Source organism: Leopardus geoffroyi, chromosome C1 (assembly GCF_018350155.1).
Source record: "Leopardus geoffroyi isolate Oge1 chromosome C1, O.geoffroyi_Oge1_pat1.0, whole genome shotgun sequence".
In the NCBI taxonomy this organism is placed as follows: Eukaryota; Metazoa; Chordata; class Mammalia; order Carnivora; family Felidae; genus Leopardus; species Leopardus geoffroyi.
The window spans coordinates 149,581,646-149,603,758 of NC_059328.1; the positions used below are offsets into that span (position 1 = coordinate 149,581,646).

Genomic DNA, 22,113 nt, shown 5'->3' on the forward strand with positions numbered 1-22,113 from the left:
ATTCACCAAAAGGACGCTTTTATGCTAAATCTTTAAAAATGATGCCATGAAAAACTCAGAGCTCCTTTCTCTAGAAATGAAATTAAGGTAAGATTTTTTCTGGTTATTCTATGCATCAATTCAGGATGAAACCTAAGTTTGAATTATGACTTTCTACAGATGTTCCTTCCAGGAAATTTTAAGTAATTAAATCCAGTTTTGCACTGTTGCTAAGCTAATCATGAGTTTTATGGGAATGAGGAGAAAGGAAGCAAGCTAACTACAGAATTAGACCTTTGACCTTTTACATATCTGACCGACAGAATCAAATATATCTTAAGAACATATTCAAAGAAATGAGCTCCCTAATATTCTGGCAGCTTCTATTTTTCTTAGGAAATAATTACACAAAGTTTAGGCTGTTTGTGGTTTCACCTAGGAGTCTTAGACATCTTGGTATTTATTATCTCTTACAATATATTTTTCTGAGGGAAAGCATCTGTGTAGCTTAAGCAATTTTTTTGGTTATCCTTTAAGGACTAAATAAGGACTTCAGGAGGCAAGTGCAAAACATTGCACATAATTGAGTTGTACATTTACTTCCTGACCTGTTCTGCAAAAATATTCCTTAAGGGCAGGTTCCATACTTACCCAGAGGAGCTTTGCAGACAACCCTTCCATAGCCATGTGAACATTCAACTTTTATCCAAGTTTCATTTGAAGCTAACAAAATGCTACATTTTCCATCACCACTCTTAATTTTATTTGCCCATTTGACAAATGTCACTTTTGATCCATCCAACCAATTCCAAGACTGATCTAAAGAAAGAAATTAAGTTTATTGTCTCTAAATTTCTAAGGTAGAAAGGCATGTGGCTCGTATAACTCATTTACATAGAACTATGCTATGCCACTGTTGAAAATGAAACTTATTAAAAATGAAAATATTTAAAAAAAAATCAGTCCTTCAGTTGCACTTGTCACATTTCCAGTGCTCCATAGCCATATATGGCTAGTGACTACTCTGTTACACAGCACAGATATAGAACATTTCCATCTTTGCGGAAAGTTCTATTAGCACTGATACAAAATGTGGTGTTTTGATTAAAAAGTAGAATGCTTGCACATTCATTGTGGAAGGGATAGATTTCTAAAGACCTGCATCTCCATCAGCAACCTCACCTCCTACTAAAAAACTCGTATCATTAAAGATGTGCTGGGGGAAGAAGGGTCTAGAGGGTCCAGGAGGGTCTCCCCACCAGGACTCCATTTTTATTTTCCAGCTGAGGTAGCACCACCTTGTAGTGATAGTGTAAACACAATTTAGAACTCATTTAGATGGCCAACTTTGAATCCATTCATTTTGACAAGTGCTTAATATTTTGGAATTCACATGTATTTCAATTATTTAGAATTCAACTTTGCATAAAATGTGAAACACACTTCCTATTCTTCTATTGAATCTGTACTCTTCATTATCCGTTTCAAATTCACTAAAATCTTTTTTACCCATTACTGCTTGGATTAATCCATTATTCCTTGAGAAATTCTTCCACAAATCTTTTTTTAATTCTGTGCAATTTTACTAAGCTGGTTTGAAAGACAAAATCATCATTAAGAATTAATTATTCTCTTGGGGTGCCTGGGTGGCTCAGTAGGTTAAGCGTCCAACTTCGGCTGGGGTCATGATCTCACAGTTCCTGTTAGTGAGTTCAAGCCCACCTCTGGCTCTGTGCTGACAGCTAAGAGCCTGGAGCCTGCTTCAGATTCTGTGTCTCCCTCTCTCTCTGCCCCTCCCCTGCTTGTGCTCTGTCTCTCTGTCTCTCTGTCTCTCAACAAATAAATAAACTTAAAAAAAAAATTACAGAGGCAGTGTGAGTAGGGAAGGGACAGAAAGAGGGAGAGAGAGAATACTAAGCAGGTTCTGCACTGTCAGTGCAGAGCCTAATGCGATACCATGAGATCATGATCTGAGCCAAAACCGAGAGTCAGACGCTTAACTGACTGAGCCACCCAGGTGCCCCAATATTAAAATTTTTTTAAAAGAATTAATTATTCTCTATGGTAAAAATATTTCAAGACGGAAGAGAACAATAAGAAGAGAACTTTCTGAATAACAGAGTTATAAGCTATAAAAATACGACTGATAGACACTAGAACTCTAAGGAAAGTAAGTCATGGGTTCTTTGTGGGACATGGGGGGCACAAATATCGTTGTAGGAGAAAAAATATGCTATTGATCCAAGTACCTTAAGCATCTAGAACACCCCAGTTGATTTAATCTGACTTTCTATTTCATAAGTATTTTCCATAGGTACTAATAAGTCACTTGAATATTCATTAGGATTTTATAAATGTCCAAAACAGCCAGCAGACCTAGCTTATTCATCAATACGAAGCATTTGAATTAACCACCACTTGACATTCTTTAGCAAGGCTGACTTGGTATTTAGGACAAATTGGAATTCTCTTTGCACACTGTCCACACAAATATGTCACTTACCAGTAGAATGTTGAGATAATCCGAGCCAAACTCTCATGGTAATATTATTATTTTCCCTCATCAGTCTGCTCACAAATTTATTCTCATCTTCATCCTTTATGGTAACAATAGTTGCAGAATGATCTGTTGAAGGAAAACAAATCCTAAACTAATGAGCTTTATGCAAACTAGGGAAATGGCTTATTTTCAAACAGCCATTTGAGAAAAAAAATCAATCTTGATAAAGATCATTGAGAAATTCAAGCTTTACATAGAGAATACTTTTTAAATCTGATATTTGTGTCATATTTTTAAAAGAATAGCATTAATAGATCCCCAAAAAAGTTAGACATATTTCTAGATTGAAACTTTATTTAGAGAAATGTTATGTTTCTTTAAAATGTTTACCTGATAATTTTATTTGACCTCGGGACTGCCTACCAATGAGACCTTTGTATATGAACAGCTAGTTAGAAGAAGTGGGGTATGTGATTGTAAAAAGACATATCAGCATACTCTCCATATAATAGCTCAGCTTTAAATTCGCTTCTATTAAAATGAAAATAAAAGCAAACAGGTTTGGGATATTGAGGAGCATTAGCGTTTCCTTTAATATTATTTTATACATAAATGAACTTGGTTATGCCCATTATATGTTCCCAAATATAGTATGGAACTGAATACTCTTGAAGTTTGATAAATTGCCCTAAACCCACAGAGAAAATAGTATTATCACCATCATCAAGCAAGGGATAAAAATAAAATAATAACTAGACTTGGAAATAAATCCTAAGTAGAATCAACTCTCCAACAGTGACAAGCCTATCTATACTTGAACTAAAGCATTTCTTTCGTGGTGGTGATACTGGGAGAATGGCAAAGGCAAGTCTTTACTCCTTTATAGAAGACCACAGTATGCACATGCTTGTTTAATATTACACAATCCTGTAGGGAAGATATCACTATTTTACAGATGAGGAAATTGAGCCTCAAGGAGATTAATCATTCAGGTTTATACAGCTAGCCAGTTATAAATTTAGAGAGACAATCTCAATATTTTCTAATAATAAGAATAATTTGCTCACTGTTTGCAGGGCACGGTGCTACATTTGCATATATTATCTCATTTCATTCATTCCTACAACAACGCAACCTTTGAAATAAGTACTATTTTCATTCTCACTGTTCAGATGAGAAAAGAGAAGCAATTATGTAACTTCTATAGTATCACTCAGCTAACAAGTATGGGAGTAGGATTTAAAACTTAGACCTGTCTGCCTCCAAGGCTTAAGTACTTAACTCCCACACTACAATGACAGTAACCCTTCCTATTTTCTCCTGTAGGAGCAAGAGGCTTCTCACTTTCAGAACACATACATAGTTCACAATAGTTCCCATCGTGTGTGTGTGTGTGTGTGTGTGTGTGTGTGTGTGTGTGTGTATACACTAACACCACAGAGGAGTTCCCACACAAAAGTTTCCATTATGTAGTCAGGCAGTAACAAGGAGATTTTTAAATCAGGCAAATGACTCCACAACAGGTAGCAAAATAAGTGAGAGATATGCCACCAGTCTGGCTAAACTGCTACCCAAGGATGCAGGTCTTTGAAATACTCTCAGTGGTCTCCCCAGAAGTCATTTCACAGTTTGACTATAGAGTAAATTTATTATGGGAGAGATCCAATTATTGCTGTTCTTTCTAAAGTAGTTAAATTTGAAGACAAAAAGTCCTGTTCCTTATGATGTTCAGAGGATATGGGCCATTTCTATTGCAGGATGGATGAACAACCCATGCTTCCTTGATTTTGTTACCCTGGTCAGTGATAAGCTTACTTATTTATAACTAAGTAGTGGGAAAATCTGTAATTTGTATTTAGTACTTAACCAACTTCAAAAAAAAATTGCCTTTAATCCCTTCATCTAAGCATATCTAACTATATTTAAAACCATTTCATTTGTCCTTATTTTCACATAATAATTCACATAGCAATTTTTTATTCTACCTCTTCCCACTTACTTTTATTTTCCATGTACTTATTCTTACATTGGTCACTTTTTATGGCTATTCCAATGTTCCACTTAACTCATACTTCATAAAATACTTAACTACTTCCCCACCACTGGGTAATTCGGTTATAAAATGCCATTATAGATATAGAGTGTTTTAAAAATATTTTTAAAAACATAATCATTACATCCTTGGGAAAAATTCCAATGATTAAATTATTGAGTCCAAGAAAATCAACAGACTTTAACTCACCAAGTTTTGAACAAAACTGTTCAGCTTCCAAGAAACTGTGCAATGCCTGGTTGGACGCGTAACAGTGGTCCCTGTACTGGATCCACTGTGATTCGTTCCCTTTCACTGCTGGACATCTTGATGAGTACGTATGAGAAGACACCTCTTTAGCTATAAAAATGTTAGACATGACTGTAAACACGCACAGACAAAATGATGGGCTTTTAAAATCTCACTGAACCCTGTTTGAAACTGTGGTGCCTGTGAGTAAGAAAGCATTCAACTCAATACACACACCAGAGAAAGCTACAGCTCATACTCTAACAGTATACATTGTTTTAAGTGTTTGTTTATTTTTGAGAGAGAGCACAAGCAGAATAGGGGCAGAGAGCCCAAAGCATGCTCCATGTTGACAGCAGCTAGCCTGATGCGGGGCTCGAACTCATGAACCTTGGGATCATGACCTGAGCTGAAGTTGGGACACTCAACAGACTGAGCCATCCAGGCACCCCTAAGAATACACATTCTAATTAGCTTTTTTTGGAATACCATTTTTAACTTAGAAAATAGAAGAAACTATTTAGCTTTCTAAGATGCAATTAGCTTAATGTAAAAACAATTGGAGAGACAGAATAAGAAAAGAAGCAAAGACAGGCTGGCTGAGTAGGCCTGTAACTACTTTGAAACAATTAAAATTCTGTCCTTGAATTCTTTTTATCTTGGTAATATATAACTAGTTTTACCTTGCCATGTAAAGAACTACTTTTAAAAATCACATCTACAAGTGAAAATTTGGTAATTTGTTTACACAGTGCTGTGTATCTGCACAGCAAAATCTGTCTCAAACAAAAAGTCTAAGTATGGCTTCTGTACCCATTAAATAATAACTCCCCATTCCTGCCTGCCCCCAGAAACCACCATTGCACTTTCTGATTCTATGAATTTGACAACTCCAGGTACCTCATACAATTCAAGTCCTATGGCATTTGTCCTTTTGTGTCTGACTTATTTCACTTGGAATAATATCCTCAAGATTCATCCATGCATGTTGTATTATGTGTTAGAATTTCCTGCTTTTTTAATGCTGATTAATATTCCACAGAATGTATATACCACATTTTGCTTATGCATTCATCTGTCAATGGACAATTTGGGCTGCTTCCACCTTTTGGCCATTGTGAATAATGACGCTTGTGAACCGGGTTGTACAAATATCTGTTCCAGTCCCTGCTTTCATTTCTCTTGAGTATATACCCAGAAGTGGAACTGCTGGATCCTATGGTAATTTTATTTAAAACTTTTGAGAAATCTCCATACCATTTTGTACAGTGGCTACACACAATGTTTTATTCCCAGAAGCAGTGTACTAGGGCTCCAATTTCTCCACATCCTTGCCAACACTTGTTATTTTCCTTTTTTGTTTTTTGAAGATTGTTTTTTTTTCTTCTTTTTTTATTTTTTTTATTTTTTTTTAACGTTTATTTATTTTTGAGACAGAGAGAGACAAAGCATGAATGGGGGAGGGTCAGAGAGAGGGAGACACAGAATCTGAAACAGGCTCCAGGCTCTGAGCTGTCAGCACAGAGCCCGACGCGGGGCTCGAACTCACGGACCGCGAGATCATGACCTGAGCTGAAGTCGGCCGCTTAACCGACTGAGCCACCCAGGCGCCCCGGAGATTCAGTTTTTAATGTTTGCTCTTGTATTAGTTTCCCAGGGCTGCCATAATAAATTACCACAAACTTGGTGGTTTAAAACAACAGAAATTTCTTCTCTCGCAGTTCTGGAGTCTAGTCTAAAAATGAGTGTCAGCAGGGTTGGTACTTTCTGGAGGCTCTGAGGGAGAGTCAGAACTCCCAGCTTCTGGTGGTTGCTGGCAATCCTTAGCTTGTAGCTGCATCACTGCAATTTCTGCTTCCATCATCAAATGGCCTTCTCGGTCTGTCTGCTTCTCTCCTCTTATAAGGGCACCAGTCATTGGATTTAGGGCCCATCCTTATCAAGCATTACCTCATCTTAACTAATTACATCTGCAAAGGCTATTTCTTTTTTTTTTTTTTCAATTTTTTTAACGTTTATTTATTTTTGAGAGAGAAAGAGAGCGTGAGCCAGGCAGAGAGAGAGGGAGACACAGAATCCAAAGCAGGCTCCAAGCTCTGAGCTGTCAGCACAGAGCCTGACGCGGGGCTCAAACTCATAGACTGTGAGATCATGACCTGAGGTGAAGTCAGATGCTCAACCGACTGAGCCACCCAGGTGCCCCTTGAATTGATTTTTTAATTATTTCTTTAATAATTTTTTTTAGTGTTTATTTATTCTTGAGAGACACGAGTCTGAGCAGGGGAGGAGCAGAGAGAGAGAGAGATAGGGAGAGGAAAGCACAGAATCTGAAGCAGGCTCCAGGTTCCGAGCTGTCAGCACAGAACCTGACATGGGGCTCAAACTCACGAACTGTGTGAGATCATGACATGATCCAAAGTTGACACTTAACCGACTGAGCCACCCAGGTGCCCCATGCAAAGGCTATTTCTAAATAAGGTTGCGTTCTAAGACTCTGGGTGGATGTGAATATGGGCAGGGGGGGACACTATTCAACCCAGTATGGCACTGAATTTGTTCATGTCATTCAACTTGATCCTATAAAGTCTGTTTAGCTAACACAGATGTCCTTTCCATTTTCTCATGTATCCTCATTGTTTTTCTAAAACATTACATTCATTTTCTGTACCTAACACCTGGGATGTCAGGTTTTGATCATCCATTTATTTCTCATTCTTGATATCATTCTCCCTTTCTTGTATTCACTTGCTTCTCTAGATGAGGTTTTCACATTTTCTTCTGCCTGAATCTGTTTAATTCCAAATGTTGGATCTTCTCTAGAATATTCTTTGGAACAGAAGCATGGCAAGCGCTGAGAGCCAGAGGCTTCAGAGACCACCACCGCCACCATCTCTTGGCTTGTCCAGCAGGCCCTGCAGCTCCGGGGTGGGGGTGGGGGCGGGGGCATCTTAGCTCTTCTGTTCTTCATTAAGGCTCCACCTGTCAGGATGAGCCCAACCCTGGTGGAAGTGGCTCTTTCCTTAGATTTTAAGAATCATGTAAGTTTGGAAAATGCTGAGTTACACAAAGTTAAACTGCTGTCTTTACTATAGAAACTATCAGAGCCGTCAATATGATAAATCAGACCTGAAGTATTTCCCAAATTTATGTGCTTTTGAACCCTTTTTAACTGTATGTATGTATGTATGTATGTATGTATTTATTTATTTATATATTTTTTTTGAGAGAGAGAGACAACATAAGCAGAAGAAGAACAGAGAGAGAGGGAGTCACAGAATTCAAAGCAGGCTCCAGGCTCTGAGCTGTCAGCACAGAACCCAACACAGGGTTTTGAACTCATGAACTGTGAGATCATGACCTGAGCTGAAGTCAGATGCTTAACTGACTGAGCTGCCCAAGCACCCCAAATTCCTTTTTAAAAGCAGTGTCAGCCTTTGAGGAACATTGCTAAGTGAAACCAAAATTCACAAATTCTAGAGTAGTATGTACCTGGTGATAGAGGAACTGAAAGTCTTTGGGTACATACATACCCTAAATGGGTATATCATGTTCATCTCTCTTCACAAAGTATCAAATTTATTTTTGTAGGATGTGTGAATAAACATTATTTAAAACCTACAAAAAATTCCTTTGAGTATTTATCATGTGCACAAGACAAAATGTCATATTTTAATTAATATAGTTATTCAAAATCAAGTCTTACATTTTGTAGGTTTATAACAAATAGCACCATCCCTAACAGACTTGCATTTTTCATGTGTCCAAATTCCTTTTGGATCCAAGACAACACAATTTCCAGCAGATTTTTTATCTTTCCATGGGATGTAGTCAAATGTACTGCCATCAGACCATTCAAAACTTGATTCACTTCCCTGTTTTAAGAATAGAGATAAAAAAGCTTAGCACATTTTTAGCATAAGAATTGCTTTTAATTAAAAAAAAAAATACAGAAAACCTGAATCCAGACAAAAGAATGTTCAAAAAGAACAGTAAGAAGAATATATATACTTTAAGAAATATTGGAATGGATTGTTAATTATTTGCTTACAATTGTTATAGGTCTGGACCTATTTGTAAAATCAGGGATTTACTTTTGATGCGTTGATTTGAGACATTTACTCTGGTGCAATTTAAGTAGGACTTTAAATTTATAGACAGTTACTATACTCTGTCCCTAGATTTATTTATTTTTTTTTAAGGATGAGTTTATATAATACTTGAAATTAAATGATGTGCAAATGGCTTCCATTTGTCACAATTACAGATTTATATTAGCAACCTTCATATTATTCTGAATATTGTTTTTTATGTTTTATAGTTCTGTGGTTTGTGTCTCTGGCTACATGTTTCATATTACAGAAGCCATCAAGCAGCAGGGGTTTGGAAGAGGAAAATACTTCCCAAGAAACTCATATGGGAAGATTACTTTTGATTTTTCCTTTATTCTATAAACCTAATTTGTCATGCTTTTTTAAATTTTCTCCACTTTGTTCTAAAGATTATTTAAATTAGGTTTTCAATTCTAATCTCTATAGTAGCCTATTTCTTGCGGGGGGGGGGCAGGAACTGGACATTATTATAGGTACATGAATATACTAATTAATAGGATTCAAGTAATGGCACAAAAGATGTATTTACTACCAAAACATTATCTCAAATAGTGCTCATTTGTAGGGTGAAAGTGAGAAGAAAATACACATATAGTCCTAATAGTAAGAATTTTATTTGACATCTTATATAAATTTTTGTGTTAATCTCACTATAATCCTATATTAAGGAAAATATTATCACCCCAGTTTTACCAATGAAGAAATTAACTTCCAAAGATTAAATGACCTGCTCATGATCACCAAACATAAATGGCAGACCTACCACTAATACCAGAACTCGGGTTTTTCTGATTCGGTGCTATTCTTTTTTCCAGCTTTGCAATTAGTCTGCCCCAACTAGGTAACAGAGAGGTATTGTTGAGATATTAATCTACTGGGCCCTTGGGATGGCCTGGCAGTGTCTAGGGTGGCTGCAGTCCAGGCCATTTGCCCTACTACATTCTACAAATACAATTTTCTATTTAGTTTCTGTTGTAAAAAGATAAGAAAGCACTATGCTATGCAAATTGAGTCCCAGGACTTACTCTGATGTTACACTCTGAATTAATATCTTATGCTCAAATTTCCAACCTTCTAACACATTTGGAAAATTTCTGGAAAACAAGACAAGACTTACATCGTGACTTGAGAGCCCAACCCATAGTGGAAATCCATCACGTTTTACGATATCTTCCAGAAAGAGCTGGCCATTTTGGTCATGAACACTTGCCAAATAACCTCCACTTTGAGAACACATGTTCAATGCTTCATACCATGTTACCTTTTTTTGGATAACATTATAAGTACCATCTTCATATGGAATAAACAGTGGCAGAGTAGCATTATATTCTTCCTTGTAGTCAACTATAATATTTAAATTAAGAGTATTAGTGATTAAATTTAAATAATTTAAAATATATATTTTGGGTAAGACTGGACATGCAACCATTTCTAAAGTTAAATAAAACTGGATTTTTCTTATTAACAAGGGAGGTAAAATGCATACTTTATTTTTCGTATTGCCACAACACATATAATAGGTTCTTAAATAGTATAGTTGCCTGGTTGATTAAAAAAAAGATATAAACATTGTTTTTCATTTAAGGAACTTACATATTAATTGCAGACATTAAACAACAATACCTGAAATTCAGGCAAAACAATTATCTACTCTAATATGTGTGACTGAGTAGAGAAGGAGAGACTCATCTGAGTTGAGAGTCAGAAAGCCTCCTTATCAAATTAGGTTTCCAGAGTTTAGGTGAGGTGAATTAGGACCAAAAAGAAATAAAGTAATCAGAAAGCTAAAAGCAAATGAAGAATAATATAACAGTAACAAAATGACAATAGTAACAACAATAACAAAAGCACAGTGATAAGGGTACTTGAAAGAGGCACAGGAACCAAGTGAAAGAGCTCCCAATGGCCCAAACTAGAACAATTTTAATAAAATATTAAATAATGTAGTATATCGTATTATAACCCAAAGTATAAAATATATACCATGAACTGATACTGATATAAATAACCGAATAAATTTTAAAATGGGAGAGAACAGAAAAATCTCTTGCGCGGTAGAATTCCAAATAATTTACATACGTACACCCTTCTCAGGAAGGTGGAGAATAACTCTTCAGCCTGCAAATATGTACTAAATATACTGACTTCCTTAAAAAGAGTACAGCATGGAAATGGGGAAAAGAATAACTTTGCAGTGGAGAAAGCTGACAAACACCTAGAGCCAGGTGATCAAGGTTAAAACCAACAGTGGGAAGTCGTGTTGACAGCATATACCCTTCATATGATGTGATGAAAATGACACTTTAATTCTGTGGTTTTTCCTAAACCTCAAGCCCACAACTCCAGTTTAATCATGAGAAAAACATCAGCCAACCTGAAGGGAGACACATTCCACAAAAAACGTGACCAAAAAAATACATGACCAAAAAAGTGCTCCTCAAAACTGTCAAGGTCATTAAAAGCAAGAAAAGTCTAAGAAGTTTTTACAGCCAAGAGAAACCTAAGGAGACAAGATGACTATATTAGCATGGTATCCTGTATAGAATCCTGACTAGAAAAGGGATATTAAGTAAAAATGTTAAAAATCTAAATAACGTATAGACTTTAGTGAATAAGTAATCCATCATATTGGGTTTCTTAGTTGTGACAATTGTACTATACTAACACAAGATGTCAACAATAGGGGATACTGGTTATGATATATATGGGAACACTCTGTACTGTCTCTGTAACTTTTTTTTATAAGCATAAAATCATTCTAAAATATAAAGTTTGTTAAAGAAGTAAAACAAAGGTGGAAGACTTCTTGTCAACAAAAAACCGTAAGTAAAGGTGAAAATGAGGATAAGCATACACTGTACATGGGACAATTAAGACATCAGCCTCACAGAAAAAGAGCCTTATTGAGCCAAGAATGGGGGGAAAAAAATCAAGGTTGGAAGAAAGCCTAGAATTTTAGGATAGACAGTGTTTCTAGAAAGTCTTAAAAGCTTACATGGACCCAAAGTATTTGGTAGTAGGGAATCCCTGGAGATTGTTGATGGAAATGGTGTTCCAGAAAGTTATTCTGTGGTACTATGAAGGGAGAAGGTCAGCCTGGATGTTAGCAGAGGTCTTAAAACTTAAAACAGTTTTTAAGCTGTGAAAAATTTTAAACTGATATGCATTTTAAAATAGATTTATTTAAGGAATTAGGCAAATTTAAGAGAAATTTATTTTCAGCCTAGAATGTCAAAACTCTACCCAAACACTTTCTTATTTATAAAAATCCTCTCCATTCTTCAAGACCCAACCAAGTTTTACTTTCTTCTCAAAGCATTTTGTTGTCATTATTTGTTTTCATTGATCCCTTTTGACTTTCCAACAAATTTAAGCCAGTACCAAATCACCTAAAAGTAACCTACATGAAACAATGATAAAGAATTTCATGCTGTCTCCCCAACTACATTTTACTCCTTGAGATCAAGACCATGACACCAGAAAACTGTATCTCTTCCTTCCTGTGTAACTTCCACAGTACCTCTCACAGGACTGAAAATAGAGGAGGCACTCAAAAAATATAGTTGCATGATTCCCACTTGCGGAGCTAATTAGCCTTATGGAGTGAAAATTCTACATTAGCAGACTTACCCATTTCAATTTTACAAGCAAGAATGCTGTTCTGGTTATAGTAAAATATTTCTTCAATAGCATTGAAGGTTTGAATATCCCAGAAGCCATCAGTACTCAAGCCAGCAAAAAAATTGCCATTTTTTATATCTGGTCTTCCTCCTCTCCAATTTGTGTATGACAGCATGGTCTTATCAGACCACAGAAGAGAATTATCTAGAGAAGAAACATTTTTTCTACAATTAAAGATTAAATCAAGATTTGAGTTAGAGTTATGAGGTTAATATTTCAAACTCAACTAATTTTCTTTCTTCTTTACCTGCTTTCTAAAAAGTTATATAATTATGTATATCTCTTTATACATAAAGAGATAAATATTTAAATATTTTCTGACTATAACAGTAAATTATGTTTATTTTTAATTTGGAAATTACAAATTAGAAACATAAAAATTAAAATTTACTCATAATTTCACCATCCTACAATAACTTTATGCTTACTATTTTTAACCAAATATTCATTTTTACTGTATATATGTTTAATTGCAATGAAAATTAGTATAATTATTTCATTTAAAAAATTAATATATTATAAAACTAGTGACAGAAATCTCTTCTCCGGACCTAAGCCATACACAATTGTGCACATTTATGTCAATCTAATATATATTTGACCTTTTCCTTTTATCATATACAAAATGAACTCAAAATAGATCATAGACCTAAAGGTAAGAGCTAAAACTATAAAACTCTTAGAATAAAACATTGGCATGTGTCTTTATGACCATAGGGTAGGCAAAGTCTTCTAGATGTGCACAAGTGATAAAAAATAGATAAATTTGATTTCATTAAAATTAAAAAGTTTTGTGCTACAGATTATACTATCTAGAAAGTGATGTAGTAGTAGTACATGTAGTAGTAGGCACCTGGCTGACTCAGTTGGTAGAACTTACAACTCTTGATCTTGGGATTGTGAGTTCAAGCCCCACATTGAGAGTAGAGATTACTTCAAAGAAATAAAGTGATGGGAGAAAATATTTACAAATCATTTATTTGACAAGGAACTTATATCCAGAATATATAAAGAATGTTTATTGATCAACAGTAAAAAAGACAAATAATTAAAAAATGGATAAAGGTTCTGGGGCGCCTGAGTGGCTCAGTTGGTTAAGTATCTGTCTCTTGATTTCGGCTCAGGTCATGATCTCTGAAGATTCGGGAGATTGAGCCCAAAGTCTAGCTCTGTGCTGACAGTATGGAGCCTGATTTGGATTCTCTCTCTCTCTTTCTCTCTCCCCCCACTCTGTCCCTCCCCTGCTCACACTCTCTTTCTCTCTCTCTAAATAAATAAATAAACTTAAGAAAATACAGTATTAAAACAAATAAAAATAAACAATGGATAAATGATCTGAATAATGTATTCTCCAAAGATGATATACAAATAGCCAATAAACACATGAAATTATGTTTAATATTATTAGTTACCAGGGAAATGAAATAAAAACCTCAATTAGATGCCACTTCATAACTACTAGGGTGGCTACAATAAAAAAGAGAGATAAAAAGAAGTGTTGGCATACGTATGGAAAAAATGGGAAGGTATGGAAAATGGTATAGCAGCTTAGAAGAACAGTCTGTCAGTTCTTCAAAGGGTTAAAAAAAGACCCAGAAATTCCTCTTCTAGGTACATACCCAAGATAAATGAAAATATACATCTACAGAGAAACTTGTACATGAATGCTTATAGCAACATTATTCATAACCAAAAAAGTGAAAAGAACCTAGATGCCCATCAATTGATGAATGGATAAATATGGTATATCCGTACAATAGAATATTATTCAGCCATAAAAAGGACTGATATACTGATACACACTATAGTACTGCATGCATAAGTGCTAAGTAGAACAAGCTAGTCACAAAAAGAATCACATATTGTATGATCTCATTTATATGAAATGTGTAGAATAGGCAATCTCTAAAGACTGAAAATAGATCAGTAGTTGCTGGGAATTGGGAGAGGGGTAAGGAATGAGGAAGGAGTTCTAATGGGTACGATGTTTCTTTTTGCCGTAGTGATACCTGCACAACTCTGTGACTGTCTTAAAAGCCATTAAATTGTACATCTTAAATGGCTGAATTGTATGATATGGGAATATATCTTATTAAAGCTTTTGGAAAAACAAGTTGCTAGGCCTATTAAAATCATAAATTGGCATAAAGAGTGAAGTAATTATAAGGTACGCATACCCGTTGTTGTCCTGGTTGTTTGTAGCTTTCCTGATTACCATCTTCTGAGGAGAGATACCTAAATATCTGCCTGCAGCAAAGATACACTAGAAATACTGTACATATGATTGGTTCTTGCTTGCTGCTTTCTATCACCTCCTGTCTCCCAGTCACCCTTTCCTTCTCCCCAAATGTTAAAGTTACAATTTTCTGGACAATATGATGGGCAGTGACATATTTCTAAAGTTGTTATACAAAAGGGCCACATTTTCACTTGGCTTGAAGTATCTTTTAGTTGACAAGTGGCTTCTTTTAGTAATTTCTATTCATGGCCCTATTTTCGAAAAGTCCAAACTTTTTAAAAAACAAAATCCTTTGTATAGGTGGTATATATAATTAAATATTATTTAAGATTAAAGTAATTTAACAAATCTATGGGTGTGAATCAAGCCAGTAAGAATTAAATTTAAACTAAATTTGCTGTTTGCTTGAAACATCTTTCTATATGTCACTTATATTTCTACATATTTTAGTCAGAAATCCTGTTACTCATACAATTTATAAAAGAAGTTAAGATGATTAAAAAGAAGTTTATAGATCTGAAAATGCTTTTTGGAATAAAGAATACATTTTCAGTTGTTTCTGATAATATAACTAATAAGGTATATCAAAAGGTAAAATTGAACTCTCTGTATCCTGGGTGTGGTCTCCACTGGTTCCTATGGCATCAGTTTCCTCAGTCATTTTCATGTACAGCTGGGAACTTTCCACCTAGTTTCTCTCCATTTTTTCCCCTCTTCCTTAATTTTAAGGGTATTCAAGTGTCATTGGAGAAAAGATTTGGGCACGTAAGTCCTACTATGATGAATTCATCTTCAACTGGCAAGCTAAGTCTTACCTATTGCTTGATAGCTTGATTTTTGTTAACTCATCTGCAAGCCATAAATATTTAAGAAAAACTTTAGCAACTCTAAGAAAGAGGTTAGATAGCAAGGCGAAGACTATTTTTAAAATGGTTATATTTGAGGGGCGCCTGGGTGGCTCAGTCGGTTAAGCAGCCGACTTTGGCTCGGGTCATGATCTCACAATCCGTGAGTTCGAGCCCCGCGTCAGGCTCTGTGCTGACAGCTCAGAGCCTGGAGCCTGTTTCAGATTCTGTGTCTCTCTCTCTCTGACCCTCCCCCGTTCATGCTCTGTCTCTCTCTGTCTCAAAAATAAACGTTAAAAAAAATTTAAAAAAAAAGGTCATATTTGAGTAATTTAGCTTCTGCCTATGGCTATCGCTGTCCCTTGTCTCCTAGTAAGCCCCACCCCCTTATTGGGTAAATGTATGCTTTTGATATATTATGTCCCAGAGTGACATTTTTCCTAATTCCAAACTTCTATGACTTTCAGGACATCTGTAAGTAAGTATTTTTCAAAATTGGCACAGTTCAAAACTGCTTTTTTAAAGCAAAACTGCTTTAAAAAATTTCATAGCAATTATACCTTGGACTTGTGGTATTCAGTCCCAATTTCAAATATTCTATCCCACTGTCAGACTGTGTCTCATTTTTCTAACGTATACTCTAAACCAATGCTGTAAACTGAAAGGTGCAACATTAATAGAAGTATAATTCCATTCTCACTCATCCCATATTCTTAGGAGAGATATAAAGTCAATATCGAAGGTTTCTGTGACAGTGTGGTCATTTTTAGTTAGTCTTAAATTGCTAGAAGGAATAGTGGAGAAAGGAAATTATTTTCTACCATTTGACTCTAAGCTTGGTGGTAAAGGCATTTTAATAGCAGATTAGAGATACAAAAACTGTCTGGTATTTATGTAAGTTCTTCTAAGTGCATAATTATAATTTTGTATATTGATAAACACATATGTTGAAGAACTATACCTTTGTAGCTTGATAAGAATTTATTAATTTATTTAAACATTTTTTTAACATTTATTTATTATTGAGAGACAGAGAGTGACAGAGCATGAGCATGGGAGGGGCAGAGAGAGGATGAGACACAGAATCTGAAGCAGGCTCCAAGCTCTGAGCTGTCAGCACAGAGCCCGATGCGGGGCTCGAACCCACAAACCACGAGATCATGACCTGAGCCAAAGTTGGACGCTTAACCGACTGAGCCACCCAGGCGCTCCATTGATAATTAATTTATAATGAAGTATGAATATAAAGAAAACCAGTAGATTTATAACTTACTTTCATAAGTTATACCTAATGTGACCCATAAAGCCATATTATTCAAGTGCAGAAGTTGCTCAAGAACAAAGTTATTCTCTTTTTCATCTCGAATACTCAGAACATGTGATTTTGGATCTGTTAAAAAAAATAGTCAATAATTTTAATAATTACTTATCTAGAACACTTTGATAGATTTAGAAAATTTTATTTCCTAGTTTGATAAACTCTAAAACAATATTGAAAAATAAGACAGATGTGTAAATTAAAACTATCTCATTGTATGAAAATGAATAGATTAATAAGTTTTCAAACATTTTGATGTTAAATTTTGACATTCTGATGTCAAACATTTTGATGTCTTATAGCCTAGTATAAAATTATAGCTGAGTAGAGAATTTAAAACATTGATTTGCTTCACTTTTCCTCCATTTAAATCTTGTTTCAAATTGGTACAAATTTACACTGGTAAAGATACACTGTCAAAAACTATAATAAATATAACCTCTTGGATGGTCTATATGCTAGATCTTTTTCTTTAGAGATCACTCTGATATTTGGATTATAAAAGTTTAATATTTCCCAAAGGGTGTCCCTCAGGAAATTAGCAGGAATTTCTCAGAAAAAGACTAGATGGATAAAAATGTCACAAACATTAATTAAAGTTAAACTACTTCATTTGTGCCTGTACTTCTTAAAGTATATGCTAATATATATTTGATCATGTCTAACAGGAAACAATGGCATGTAGTGTTTCTCAACCTTGCTCTTTTTCAAAGGATTCTTTTTTGTAGACTATCTCTCAAGACTAGTTTCTACATTTTTGGGAATAATGGTTTGATATTTTCCATAAGAACTTCCCACAGTTCCCAGGTCCACTGCTGAGGAGTCATAAAGCCTCAGTGGATCTCACCGACAATATCTGGAGAGTCCTGAGAGCTACAAGTGTGAAATATGCATTTCTTTTATGCAGAGCTCTTCTTTGCCTTCATTTACTCACCTGAGCTTTCAACTATGCAAATTTGCCTATTTTCACTTCGCCTGTAGCCTCGCTTGGCTGAACATCCAGTTCTCTGCTTGCTAGTGTCATTTCTGTGTCTTTTAAAGTAGAACTCATTTTGTTCACACATGTAAAGACAGACTGGTTCTCTAATGGACAGGTAAAGGAGTAGCTCCTATATTCTCCATTTTAACTAAACACAAATTTTAATTTTTTGTTGATAATGTAGAAATTAGGAGATGAGTATTTTTGAAATCTAGTCGCTAGTGCTAATTAAAAATATTTATAACACACTCAGGTGAGACTTGTTTTTTTAATGAACAAATGTAATGATTACTCATAAGTTGCTCAAGAACAAAGTCATTCTCTTTTTCATCTCAAATACTCAGAACATGTGATTTTGGATCTGTTAAATAAAAAATAGTCAATAATTTTAATAATCACTTATCTAGAACACTTAAGATACTTACTCAGATTCTGGCATTTAGAATGAACTTCATCTGGTGTTACTGCATGATATTTAGTCTTTCCTACCATGAAATTGTAGCAAGAGTTCTGAAATGGTATCCACGGAGTTGACAGAACGGGAGAGGGACACTGAACACTGTCAACCGGTTTGATCTCTTTTTCAGTCTCATCTGAAAAAATGACAATGGTAAGAATTCTAATCTTAGATGTAAATGTTAAATCCTGTTCAGAGTAATTAGGCTTGATGTGTAGGGAATATTCAGGAAGCCAATAAATAATAGCTTAATGATGCTTGTTCTGTTTATACTCAAATATAATGTGACCTCTTAACTGGGTTTCTGTAGGAAGGAGTTTATTTAACATAATTTCTTTCCCCTGCTGTGGAGTGAGTGGGAGAATATAAAACAATAGGTCCTATTAGGTTAAATGTTGTTTCTGTATTCTTGTATCACCAAACCTCAAATACAAGGGGCAACCTCAGAGACTACACAAGGATATTAATAATAGGCACCTAACTATAACTTTGGGAACTCATCTTTAAGTTTCTGGTTACTGGTATTTCTCTAATTTTAATTTTTTTACTGTTTATTTATTTTTGAGAGAGGGAAAGAGCACAAGCAATGGAGGGGCAGAGAGAGAGAGAGACAGAGAGAGAGAGACAGAGAGAGAGAGAGAGAGAGAGAGAGAGAATCCCAAGCAGGCTCTGTGCCGTCAGCAGAGAGCCCAATGCAGGGCTTGAACTCACAAACTGTGAGATCATGACCTAAGTTGAAGTTGGACACTTAACCAACTGAGCCACCCAGGTGCCCCTTTACTCTAATTTTAAAGATAAATTTTAATTTTTATTTATATTAAAGGTACATTTTAATGAAATATGTGATGTTCTAAGTTGTTGCTTTAATGAAAGCAAACAGACATAGTTGAAAATATGATTATGGCTTTTATTATGAAAAAGACATATACTCCAGGAGATGCAAATATAGATATACTCTACTCAAAGTCAACAAACAGATTTAATATGCAGTAGACATCCAGTATGTCTCCCAGGTTGCAACAACTCCCTTTGGGAAGTAGTCTTTTCTTTCTACTGCAAACACACACATGTGGGCCTCTGGCAGTTGTAAAACTACTTTACTCTGACTGAGCTAGAGATTGCGTACCTTACTCAAGCGAGGTACATCAGATTCTAAGAATTTGGAAAGTATAATTTAGGGGTAGTCAATCCATCTCCAGTTATGGCTATCATTGAAAGCTACAGAGCTGCCATGTTTTACCATGCACAGAGAGAAGCATAAAGTATACAAAAAGAAGAGTGCAGGTCTACAGAGAGAAACAGAAAGGATAGGTGGGAGACAGTATCTCTGGGTTCCAGATTCCATTCAGTTTTTGATTCCCATTCTTCATGAGGCTCAGCGATATCCTCATTTTTGAGGACCTAAGTGTCCCTTTTGGCTTAGGCTGGCTTGAGCTGGTTACTGTTACTGGCAAACAAATGAATCTTAACAGTGACTCTTAAAAAGAAAGATTAGTTGTTGATCATAAGAATTACAAAAAAATAATTCTCACAAATATGAGTTTTCTATAGAACATAAATACATACAAAATGAGACCAATGGGAATTAAAACTCAAAGGTCAGGTACCATTGTCAGCTGACAAAAATAAAGATACAACATGTCTAAAATAACAAATCAATGACAAGGTATTTGATATATAATAATTCTACTTGAATTTTCACAACAAATTTTGTTGTAGAAAAAGAACATGATTATAATTTCAAAACCAGATTTTACAAAACCACCCCCCATAAATTAAAATATTTAAAATTAGCATACTTCCTGGATAGTAGCAAATAGCACCTGGTTGCTGATGCTCACAGTCAGATGTCTTCCAGAAACCATCAGTGTCTAACATTACACAGTCTTCAAGTTGATTATTATTTTCAATCCAGCGGCTAAATTGAAGATGTTTCCCATCTGACCAACCATAGTTGAGTTCATCCTGTAAGCAGCCGAAATACAGTTCAAGTGGCAATACTTCATGTTATCTCCTTTGTATTATTTTAACCCTCATGCTCAATCTAATAACTTTTAATTTTATCTTATATTTAGCACATAGTTACACAGCACTTACCACGTGCCAGGCACTGTTCTAAGTGCTTTGCAAAGATTAATTTATTTAATCTTCCTAACAACCATATGAGATAGGAACTTTTATATTTCTTTCACAGATGAAGAAACTGAAGGCATGTAGTGTGCCCAAAGTCACATAGAATGTATACTGCAGTGCTGGGATTCCAATCCAGGCCATCAGGTGCTAGAGTCCATGGCCTGAGTCATTATGCTAGGCTGCCTCACACATAGTTGGAACTGTTGGTTGTTGCAAGTCAGAAAAACAATTATGTGGTAGTGTAAAGAACATGGGCTCTGGGGCTACGCATATCTAGTTTTGAATTCTGGCTCAGTCCCATATTAGTTTTTGATTTTGAGTTTACCTTGCCAAGTTTCCATCCCCTCATCTATTAAACGGATATGACACTTAACCTCTCAGGGCTGGAATTCGTGGGGTAACGTATAAAACATGTAACTCAATGGCCAGCTGGTGCACAAGAAGAGCTACATAAATGTTGGCTCTCTCCCTCTAACCCTGACTCAGGCCTTATGGCTCTCACACTGCTATTTTTACACTTGTCTTTGTAGAAAAGCTTCCTCATTCACTAAACTGTATTGTGCACTAAAAGTCTATGAACATCTATCTTTACATCCTGACAAGGGCCTGACCACCCACCTATCTTGAGAGAGGCTTTACAGAATAGGTACAAAAGTCCAGGGTACAGACCTGTTTGGGCTTCCCCATGGTGCTGTCAGAGCACCAGCCCTTATACATTGACCCAATGAACTAAGCTGTCCTGAGGCCCAAGACAATTCTGCATCCCTGGTTTATCTGGAATACTGGGCAAAGGCCACACACAGTATCCTTAGTGAACCATAAATAACAAACATGTTCAGGCTTCAATACCACCAACTGTTTCATTCTGAAAACTGTTCTCCACCAGAGTTCCAATTGTAACCTTGTGGCCTAAGCCTCTGACCTCAAATGTGCCCTTTGGCCATGGGATGTTGCTTGCACTTGGTTATTACCCTGGATTTCTTCACCTTTGTTGCACTCACAGCAGGTCTTTGGAACTTCTTGTTTTTTTTGTTTTTTTTTTTTCAACGTTTATTTATTCTTGGGACAGAGAGAGACAGAGCATGAACGGGGGAGGGGCAGAGAGAGAGGGAGACACAGAATCGGAAACAGGCTCCAGGCTCTGAGCCACCAGCCCAGAGCCCGACGCGGGGCTTGAACTCACGGACCGCGAGATCGTGACCTGACTGAAGTCGGACGCTTAACCGACTGCGCCACCCAGGCGCCCCAGGTCTTTGGAACTTCTATTCCTCGTAGATAAATCACCGCACCTTCTATCTCTCTGCTGAATGTGATCTCTCTTTATTACGACTATAAGCGTCTCTTTACTAAATTCTTGACCTTAATTGATCTTAATCAAAACCTGCCTTTCCCAAGGGAATAAGTTCCTTTCAACACCCACAAGGGAAGGCTGTTTATTTTTCCATTCTCAGATACCGCAGGGCTATGAGAATGGGATAGCAGGTTATTTTTTATCTCCTTCAGTCATTTCCTTTGAGGTTTATGCAAGCTTCCAGATTCTTTGCTCTCTCTGACATTCACTGAGGACTTGCCTCCTCATTCCCCCCTGATAT

At 35.9% G+C, this 22,113-nt stretch overlaps 1 protein-coding gene across 2 annotated transcripts in view; it reads right to left on the reverse strand.

Annotated features, from left to right (window-relative positions):
* LOC123598969 (lymphocyte antigen 75) overlaps nt 1–22,113 on the reverse strand; it is a 135,432-nt gene that overhangs the window by 37,435 nt on the left and 75,884 nt on the right. For both annotated transcript variants that reach the window (XM_045479962.1, XM_045479961.1), the window contains exons 26-34: nt 20,188–20,353; nt 18,357–18,524; nt 16,908–17,024; nt 12,500–12,694; nt 9,987–10,213; nt 8,464–8,632; nt 4,722–4,871; nt 2,483–2,605; nt 631–798 (exon numbers count right to left, since the gene is read on the reverse strand). In XM_045479962.1, coding sequence (XP_045335918.1) covers nt 631–798; nt 2,483–2,605; nt 4,722–4,871; nt 8,464–8,632; nt 9,987–10,213; nt 12,500–12,694; nt 16,908–17,024; nt 18,357–18,524; nt 20,188–20,353 — 1,483 coding nt within the window. The remainder of the gene's footprint in view (nt 1–630; nt 799–2,482; nt 2,606–4,721; nt 4,872–8,463; nt 8,633–9,986; nt 10,214–12,499; nt 12,695–16,907; nt 17,025–18,356; nt 18,525–20,187; nt 20,354–22,113) is intronic.